At 33.7% G+C, this 10,324-nt stretch overlaps 1 protein-coding gene across 1 annotated transcript; it reads left to right on the top strand.

Moving 5' to 3' along the window:
* The first annotated feature begins 1,132 nt into the window (after positions 1 to 1,132).
* LOC130622588 (major facilitator superfamily domain-containing protein 12-like) lies at positions 1,133 to 8,383 on the top strand. Its single transcript, XM_057438062.1, has 10 exons — positions 1,133 to 1,263; positions 1,570 to 2,083; positions 2,554 to 2,662; positions 3,256 to 3,346; positions 3,524 to 3,606; positions 4,490 to 4,582; positions 4,985 to 5,077; positions 6,093 to 6,266; positions 6,669 to 6,772; positions 7,813 to 8,383. Exons 1-10 carry the CDS (start codon positions 1,209 to 1,211, stop codon positions 7,940 to 7,942), a joined length of 1,446 nt encoding a protein of 481 aa, XP_057294045.1. The 5' UTR covers positions 1,133 to 1,208; the 3' UTR covers positions 7,943 to 8,383.
* Positions 8,384 to 10,324: the final 1,941 nt, after the last annotated feature.

The following is a 10,324-nucleotide window of genomic DNA, read 5'->3' as shown; positions in this document are numbered from 1 at the left end:
GGCTCTCTGTATCTCTTGCCTAGAGTTGTCATTTTCACCACACAAGCGAAATGTCTTGGGTTGTTAGAACAGCTCCTGGAAAAATCTACGTACGCGCAATTTACAGCGTAATCAGCGTAGCATTCAGCCGTGACTCTAGAAAACAACCTCGTTCCAGGGGCCTTTTTTAATGAATTTCATAGCAGTGAACTTCATGGCCACTCCGTAATAACGACTCAGGGGCCACAAGACCCTGGGGACGAGGTTGACTAGAAGAAAAAGTTGCAAACATAGCACATGAGTATGGAGTGGATTTTGGCTTTCTGATTTAAAACTGGAGGATAAACAAACTATCACAAGTGAGTTTCAGCAAATCCTTAGGCGTGTCCATATGTCACTAGGCATTAACGACAATGCCATGCTCGTAGTAAATTACACACAGTGCGTATACACAAATCATGCGTTCACGAGTTGATCTTTTTGAAACAACTAAACCTGTTTACCGCTATGCCCTCGAATATTTTTTGATAGAAAGTAAATAAATCGCTAGCTAAGCCTTTTTCCTGTTAAAATTCCATCGCTACAACGAATCAAGATGGTAATACATCTGTTAACAAAATGTCCATATCTTATCGTCGTAAAATGTGTATCAAGTTTTTAATGTTTACGAAATTCTGTAAGTTCAGTGTAAGTTTCTTTGTTTACTGGATTTTCTTGACAACGGTGTCTACTGTGTAAAATTACATTGCCCCTGTGCGTGCTTGCGTGCGTGCGCATGCCCATTGTTTTTCTTCTACAGCTCATTAATTATCTTTTCGTAAAAATATCCCTATATACAAAGTGCACTCAAAAAGCAAGTTCTTTTATAGTGCTTCCATTATCATATTCAGTGAAAAAAACTATCTATAAATTTTTTCAAGTACGGTTGATGTTGTAGTTACGTTTCCATTGGTTGTTCCAGACATTGCAGCCTTTTGAGAAAAGCACTAATTTGTTGAACGAGCGGTCTTCATATTTCTGACAAGGCATGTTTAATTCCATTGTCCGAATTTTTTTAGCATTTTGGAATATGCTGAAAGTGATATAACATCAGTGCGTTTTTCTGCGTGCAATATAACTTTCGGTATGAAAAAATATTCGTTTAGTTGATAGACTGTATATGAACCATATATTTAAGAATATTGTGGACAGAAGTTGATGGAGTTTGCTTAGAATGGTTGGGAAAGGATATGCAAGAAGCGAAAAAACCTAGAAAGGTGAAGGAACAATACCTCCAAAACAAAGGTATATATGCCATTTAAAATTTTCATTTATAGTGGAAACAAGGTATTCCAACGGAATAATTAGTACTCATTACATTTACGACCTACTTTGGTTACATTAACAAAAACTCCAAAAGGTTACGGTGACAGGACGAAGAATAAATACGCAATTTGGATATTTTTAGCCTTAGCGTAATGCTTTTAAAAATCTCGAACATGTTTCGATAAAATAAGCAGGCTTGTGCTGCTTTGGTTATTTCCTATCGTTATTCTAAATTACAATTTGCATAGATACTATATTACGTCAAAATGAAATTTCCTTTTTTAGGATTGAAATTGAAAATGAAGATCCCAGTGATTTTAAGCTTAAAACATCATTTGAACATTTCGTCGCAGGCAACGCAAAAGTTCAGTTACGGAGTTGGTCACATATTGAATGACCTATGTGCAAACTGCTGGTTCAGTTATGTTTTAATATACATGACTAAGGTAGCTGGACTATCTGAATCTAACGCTGGTCTTATTTTATTGGTTGGTCAATTGGCGGACGCTTTGTTTACTTTAGTCATTGGCTACAGTTCAGATCAAACAAAAATTAGCTGGTATGGCAAGCGAAAGTTCTGGCATGGAATTGGAACATGTTGCGTGTTATTAAGTTTTCCATTCGTTTTTAATTTATGTTATGCATGTAATGAAATGTCAGAAGTCTTCAAGCTTTGTTATTATTCCTTTTTCGCCATTATTTTTCAATTTGGATGGGCTGCAACACAGATATCGCATCTTGCATTGATTCCAGAAATTACCAGTAAAGAAGGACAACGAGTGGAACTTAATTCCATTAGGTAAGTTTACCACATTTTCGTTTTGGGAGATATCAAATATTGTCTTACAGCGCAAAGCATTGTACTTTCTCCCTATTACTTAATGTGCACCCTTTCTTGCAAAAACTCCACCCCCCTTCGCCCTTCCTCCTCAAATAAACACCCAGTTTAGAACGTGTAATTTTAGGGTTATGTTTAAAGCTATCTTTAACTTAATGAAACCTCTCTAAAAATTACATGACAAATGTGAAGCATACCTTATTCTTTGTAATGTTTACGCGTATTCATTTTCGCTTTAAATCTCCCCCTTTCTTAATATAGGATAATTTTAGCGGATTAACAAATAATTTTGAACGAATGCGCGAATATTTGTGACTACACGCGAAAAATAGCACAATAACGACAATGATAATAAGAATAATGATTAAAAAAGTTTCCTAAAAACTAAAACATCTTATCACTGTTCTTGTGAGAGGTCTGCATTAATTTAGGTCTGGTTTTACGTTTCTTTCTGGTATATTTGTATATGGGGTGATTTGGTTACTACTTGGAAAAACAAGCACGGGTCAAATTGATCAAACAGTGTCAAAACAATTTATGGTAAGTTGATTTTTGTGGTTTAATCAAAATCTGTTGGTAGGAGTAACACAATGGAGCCTCTAAAGTGGACGATACCCTGTCTAACGTATTCAGCAATTTTACTTTAGGGAATACGTTTTCATGACAGAAGATGAGAAAAAGGTTACCTACCAAGCTGACACCATCACTTTCAGATCAAAATAGCCTTCGTAGCATGTTTTCGATTTTTTCGAGTTTTATCCTGATTCTGAAATTAAGTTATGTCCAACCTAAATAAAATTTTTAAAAACAGGGTTTTGCGGGAATTTTCCGAAATAAAACTGTGCCGCAACTCCTATAAACAGAATACGGCTATTATTAAAGAGACGGCTTGTAGAAGTGTCCGCTTTAAAGATATCTTATTAAAAGAGGTTCTGTTTACGTCATTTTGACGGGATACAAATGAAATCTTATTCTTAAACACAGCATATTATGCCTCGTTCTGCATATTTTTTTTTCCTTTGAAAAAGAAAAAAATGGAAAAAATATTTGTGGTAATCTTACCGTGGATTTTACAGTTTCTTGTTTAAAAAATCCATACTAGTTTGATGCATGTGACTCAATATTTTTTTTAGACTTTAACAGTTGTAATCTTGGTCGTCGGAAGCACGTTTTCACTGATATTTCATGTTGGTACCACTGAACCGAGGTGTAATGACTATACTGGTTAGTACCATGATTGAGTAAAGTATAAATACTGTTACAAAATGCGCTTTAGCTTCTTCAGTTTTTTAAATACCTTTCAACGATCATTAAGATTTACGATTTCAGTGTTTTTGTCTAATCAATTCAGAAGTATTGTTTTTGTCCACTTATTAAAAAAATATTGTTTTAAATTTATAGTCAATCAGAATAAACAAACGAAAGAAACAATACAACATGGTAGAACATGGAACATGTGGCTACGCGATGGCAGGCTCTATAAGGTCAGGACGTTACCTTTAACTGTTAAAAATGTACTTACTAGACAACATTTAAGTCGGTAAAAGTTTATGATTGTATTTTTAAAACATTCGTCATTCATTCGCCTTGCTAATGACGAAGATTTTCTTCAACAATTTTAAATGATTTTTTTTTCGTTTTTTATTTTTATGTTTGGTCAAGTTTCTTATCACTCAAATAAGAGCAATTACGTTGCAATAATTCGAGAAAACAGGTTTCAGTGTGAAATTACTTAAATCTACTCAACTATCAACTTAAAACAGAATAGTGCGTTAAATTTTTAACCGGTAAAAAAATCTCGTTCAAATATATTTGCTTTTGAAAAATATGATTATTAGTCGGCAAAATTTTTTATCAGTAATAATTAATAACGTAGTTAAAAGGTGACGACATTTAATATTCTTCATTTTCCGTTTTTCATTTCTGCAATCTCCGCATTCTGGAACAGTCAACGCAACAATCCATGACGTCCGAAACAACGGGACAAAAGGGTCGTGTTGACATCAGCGAAAATTTGTATGGTGTAAGGTTTTGGATCTAACCAAATAACCTAAGTCCGTTTTTTAACACTGACAAGTGAACTCAGGCCTATAGCAATTAGGGAAAGGAGAAAGAAGGCTTGCCCGTAGCAATAATAAAAATTAAAACCTTTTTTTGATTACTCAAACAAAGGAAGTTAAAACCTCCTTGCCCAAACCAACAATGAGATGTTATATTAGTATTTATCGCCTATACATGATCAAAAATGTCCATTTTCAAACAAAAATCTGCAGTCACCTACCATATACATCCTTAAAACTAGCAGTTCAGGGTATTAGCTAGTTAATGCTTTTTATAAACTTTGAAAAATGTCCTTGACCTTTTTAGACTGGAGTTATCTACTTATGTGCGAGACTTTCCATTAACGTCAGCCAGTCATTCTCTCCTATGTATCTTACAGATTCTCTACATCTAGATAAGGTATTTTTTTCTTTAATATAATAATACCCGTATTTTGACTGTCTCTGCGCATAATGTTACCACAGTAGCGAAACAGCGGCAGAACATAGTAGTCTGAGAATCGATATGTAAACAACGGTTGAACCCGTGAATGTTTTCAAGGGCTAACGACTTGTTTACAATACTATTTATCAAGCAAACGTAGGTAATTGGTCCTGTTAGAAATTTGAAATAATGCTTCTGATACAAATTCTTACTCTTAGGGTTCCGTGAACACTTTATAGAAACATCCTATATTACTACTTGTTGGGACGAACTTCAAAATTTGCCACCTTGTCTGCATTGATATAACCAGGAATATAAAAGTTGCTATTAAGGTGCAGATTCGATTGCATAACTGACGCCTCTTATTTTACTTTGTAGACATCAATTGCTTACTTTCCTTTGATTGTATTGATGTCTGGAGCAGGTACTTGTTTATTACTGAACAGACTTACAAGAAGAATAGGAATGCAGGTGAGACGCTAAGTTATTTCATTGCAAACTTTAATGTCAGACGTTTTTGCGAGAAAAACTTCGTGATTTAACAACACCGCGAATTTTTTGCATTATCGTGTAATTTATTTTAGATGATGACCAAGTTAAATGGATTTCGCGGAAATTATTTTTCTCGGATTGTCAACAATTAAATTTGGCCGAAAGTGAAAAGAAATTAAGATAAGCATGATCAGATAAACAAAAACTGAAGAATATCGCGGATTTTAATTTCACGGTTGAAACTTTTTACATTTTCGCAGCATAAATAAATTTCGCGCTTTAAAAGTGTTAAAATTTTGCGGAATTTATTTTCTTGGTTTGCAAACAACAACAAAAAACAATCGTAAAAAAAAAATTCATGAAACCGCGAAATTTCATTGCTGCAAAATTTTTTACGGTATAGTAAGCTTGTACAGTGTAGCTCTTTAAACTGCTTTTTTGTAACCTGCAGATTTGCAGATGAATACACACGTTCTTATTTTAGAAGATATCTGACAGTGGATCTCTCTAAAAGTTCTCTTTTTTCTGAACGCAAGTAAAATAAGGTTAAATAATTTTTTGTGCAAGTCGTGTATTTGAAATTAAATTAAAATTGACGTGTTCTTATCTTATTTTATAATCTTTAAAATGGAAAACTTAATATCCATTAGGTTTCTTAATTACAGCAAAAATTAAAGCAGTTACTTATGCCAAAATTATCTTTTCTTTTCAATTTCAAAATATTTTTAGGTTTTTGGTTGTATAGCGTAAGCTATATTGTAAGAAACCGGTTTATAAGTCATAAACCGGTTTCTTACAATTAAAACGTGTATACGTCACCGTAGTTTGTCGGATTGCTTTAGGAGTAAATAATATAAACGTGGACATCTCGTCAAGTTGACAGTTCTTTGGCGCAATGTGAAATATTTCGTTGAATAGGTATTTTTGAGATTCGAAAACAAAATTATCCAATTTAAACCAACCCAATATTAAAGTAATCAAAAACTTTCCTTAGTTATCTTACATGTTTGGTTCGTCCATGATTATCTGTGCAAGTTTGTGGTTATTCTCAATCAGTGCACATAACAAAGAGCAAGTTTTTGGTGCTACCTGGTTGATTGGCAGTGGTGGATCAATTATTCTGGTGACATCACTTGCTAAAACGGCTGAACTTATTGACACTGACAAGGTAAGTTACTTATGGTGTTTTTATTGTCGTAGTTTTCTTTTTGTTGTTGTTTGTTTCTGTCTTTAGTACCTTTCTTTTGCAACAATGGTTGCTTGTTTGTTGTCTTTGGTTTGATGTTTTTTTGTTGTTGTTTTTTGTTGTTGTATATTGTTCGTTTTTTCTTTTGGTGTTTGTTGTTCCTGCCAGGTTTTGTTGTTGTTTTGTTGTTGTGTTTTTTTGTTAATGTTGTTTGTTATTGTTGTTGTTGTTTGTTGTTGTGTGTTGTTGTTTGTTGTTGTTGTTGTTTGTTGTTGTTTGTTGTTGTCGTTTATTGTTGTTTGTTGTTGTTGTTTGCTGTTGTTGTTGTTGTTTGTTATTGTTGTTGTTATTTGTTATTTTCATATTATTTTTATATTCTTATAGATATCAAGTGGATTTGTATATTCTGCGATGAGTTTTACTGACAAGTTGTCCACTGGTGTAGTCATCTACATCATACAAAGTTTAAAACCAAATGCTACACCTGGGTACGTGCGATATTTTCTTAATAAATGAGGTTCTAAATGTTTGTAAAAGCGTTTTTCCTCAAATTAGATTTTCCTGGTGTAAAAACCACATGCCTTTTTCTTTATAAGACACACAATGATTAACTTAAGGTTGACATTATAGGCACTTTTAAATGCTAACTCGCAAACTATTGAGAAAATTGAAAAAGTATTTTGATGGATTGTTAATTCTGTTGCTGAAATGCCTTTTAAAGGCATAAAACAGGGTTCTTTTTTTCAATTTCAAAAAGTTTCCTAAGTTTTTAGGTTGTCACTAGTGAAATACTTATCTTATAAATATCTTATAAAGATGACCTTATAACGTATGTTTCTTTAACCCTAGTCCTGCTGGGCCTTTTAGGTGCTCCTCAATGCTGGGGGGGGGGGGGGGGTGATTCGACACCCCTGTGTAATTTCTAAAATCGTTGTCCGTTGGACCTGAAACTTACCACAAGTGTTGTTCAGGTATTAATAAACAATTTGATAAAAAAAATTGATGACGTCAGCATTTTCGGTGATGATGTCATCAAATTTAGTGAAACAGAGAAAAACGCTCTAACTTTGAATTTTGTTAATTGTTGTATAATTGCGATGAATTTAGTAACAATAATAATTGAAACACAAAATAATATAACATTATAAACTAAGAAGTGACATAAAGTTTTTGAAAACATGTAAAAAAAATTTTTTTAAATTTTTTTTAACATAAAAAAGTGTTGTCATGGCAACACTTCGGCATAATTCCCCCCCAAATTTTTTTTTGAAAATAAAGGTAAATAAAAGTTAGGAAAAGTCACAAATAAAAAGTCATTAAAAAAAGTTTAGGAGGGGGAACTAAATCAGCCCCACCCACCCCCCTCCCCCACACCAGCACGAATAGGGTTAAAAAACAATTAAAAAAAGAACAACCTGTATTTGAATAACGTGGAGCAAAAAAATTTTTATTGTCGAGGATAAATAAAAAAGAATACTAAACCAATGATATATATTTGTATTTAAAAACAAAACTCAACTATTTTCAGGCGCGCATGTTGTGAAGTGTTTTTAAGTATCGTGCAAACTTGTGTACCGGGAGCGTCTGCTCTGGTTGGTTTCATTTCTATTATCGTGTTGTTTCCTTCTGAATTTCAATGGATTAACTCTGGTCAATAAACGATTTTTGAATTTATACCATGGCAGCAGCAATACAAGTCTTTCCGTGATCTTTAAGGACATCGTAGATTACCCATACCATACGTTAAACATCAACGAAGTAAAAGTTGTGGAAGAATAAATTTTAACAACAGCCTAAAAGCATCATTATCATCATTATCTTCGCTGAAACAGTCAAAATAAGACTTGATTACCCTAGGATTCCGTTACACTCATTTGGCGGTAAATCGATGCCATAACACCATATCACAAAGATATGGAATAATATTTGCAGTTAATGGGTGGAAAAAGAGAGATTACCTTATTGATTGAAGAATAGTTAGTTGTCTTTGTATCTTTTATAGCCTATATTTAAAATTTTAAGAAGGATTTAGGATCTTCTTTAACTTTTTCAGCCTGGAAATCTTTTTAGATATGAAAGAACGACTTATTATAAAAGTATTTCTTTGATTTTATTAACAAATTTTCTTTAATACAAATCCAATTTGCACGGCGAGAACAACGACCCGTATTTTTGACTCCTTGAAAGCACCTCAGGAATTCGGCCCGTAGTTGCACAAAAGCTTTTAATGTCCTTATCTCGACCGAATTTTTGTAATATAATATCTTGTTGCTTAGCTCTTTTGCTTCACAAATAGAATGAAAAGCCTTTACAGGCTTTGAGATTTCGGATTTATCAATAACAAAACAATGAATGTTTTTCTTCATCAGTACCGTTTCCCTTTCTTTATTTGAGGCTAAGATGTAGATCAAAATCAAAGCAACTGCTGATCAACTGGGCAAGCTTCAAATTAAGAAAGTTAAGCAAGTTACAAAAAAAGTTGCTGAAAAGAACGAAATATTCTTTTTTCTAGTGATTGATAAGATTAAATTAATGCCGATAAACAATCTCCAATATACCAAATGTCAAAGAAAAATCTGACTAATTTCAAATAACGCTTAACTTTTTTACCTTTAAGGCTGAAATTAAAAGTTTGATTGCCACTGCTCGTTTGTTATCAAAAAATCTTGCTTCCAGGGCTAAAAAAAATCAGTACAAGTGTTAAACTGCCAAGTTTTTTGTCTCATAATTCGCTTCTTTTATCAGAAAGCCTTGTAATTTTATTAGAAAAATACGGATAGGAACGACAAGTATATGGTATCATTTGACTCTACTTCACTGTACACAAATGTACCGGGACCCATTATATATCATCAGGCAATTACTGCTAAATAATGATGAGTATGAGAACAAAACAAGCATCCCTATTGACAAACTAATGTCCTTGGTCCAAGTTGTGCTAACAAAAACATGGTGTTCATTTGACGGTAACTTCTTTACGCAAACGGACGGTGTGGGCATGGGTGGCCCAACATCCTCGTAGCTGAAATATATATCCAGGCTCATGAGACTACAGCTTTAACAACTGCAGATCACGCTCCGAGAGTTTGGAAAAGATTTGCGGATGACGTCTTTTTAATAATAAGAAGAGCACATCTAGATGCATTTCATGAACATATCAATAATTTGCACCCGAAGATTCAAATTACAATTGAACTCGCAACGGTGGTAACTTATCAGTATTAGTATACTGCAAATCAACTCATACTGATCAATATCTCCAATACACATCTAATCACCAAATGTCCTGCAAAGAAAGTGTAGTGTCCTCATTACTGTGGAGAGAAAGACTGAAAGAAAGAGTTATCTCATATAAACAACGCCTTACTTGCAAATGGGTACTCGAGACAGACCATTAAAAAGGCTGAGAGGAAAATCAGGAGCAGGACTGATAAGAGCAGTGACAGGGAAGATGCGGAAAATGAACCAGTACCTACAGTGTGTATGCCATATATACCAGGGACAAGTAACATACTTCGTCGGGTATTGAAAGATCATAAAATAAAGCCAGTGTTTCAATCTAAAAACACGCTACGTAGTATACTGTGGCATCCGAAAGACAAAATAAGTCAATGTAATATTGTCTACGAAATCCCGTGTAAGGATTGTGATGCTGTTTATGTCGGTGAAACGAAAACGAATGTTTAAACAACGTGTGCAAGAGCACAAAAGAGCCGTACGCAACGCAGATACAGACAAAAATGAGATTGCGGACCATAGCTGGAAGAATGATCATGTTATAGACTGGGACAATAAAAAGGTCATAGACCGAGAGTCTGGTTGGACGACAAGAAAAGTAAAAGAAACCATAAATAATATAGACAGAAATACTCATATCAATAGTATTTCCTATTAACTTCCAGAAATATGGTTACCCGCACTTCGGAAAGCGAACATTTATGAAAAAGTGCAAAAAATGGTTCGGGACAAACGTAACAAAAAGCGAACTTTTAGAAAAAGAAATGTAACATAAAGTGAACTTCTAGAAAAGGAAAGATTTT

This window comes from Hydractinia symbiolongicarpus, chromosome 12 (genome assembly GCF_029227915.1).
Source record: "Hydractinia symbiolongicarpus strain clone_291-10 chromosome 12, HSymV2.1, whole genome shotgun sequence".
NCBI lineage: Eukaryota > Metazoa > Cnidaria > Hydrozoa > Anthoathecata > Hydractiniidae > Hydractinia > Hydractinia symbiolongicarpus.
The sequence above is the reverse complement of the archived record's forward strand: the minus strand, read 5'-3'. Positions and strand labels throughout refer to the sequence as shown.

Excerpts from the sequence above, each read along its gene's own strand:
- LOC130622588 (XM_057438062.1), top strand. The coding sequence starts at position 1,209 with ATGCAAGAAGCGAAAAAACCTAGAAAGGTGAAGGAACAATACCTCCAA. Across the intron at positions 5,078-6,092 it reads CAAGAAGAATAGGAATGCAG|TTATCTTACATGTTTGGTTC; the intron begins GTGAGACGCTAA and ends AACTTTCCTTAG. Across the intron at positions 6,267-6,668 it reads AACTTATTGACACTGACAAG|ATATCAAGTGGATTTGTATA; the intron begins GTAAGTTACTTA and ends ATATTCTTATAG.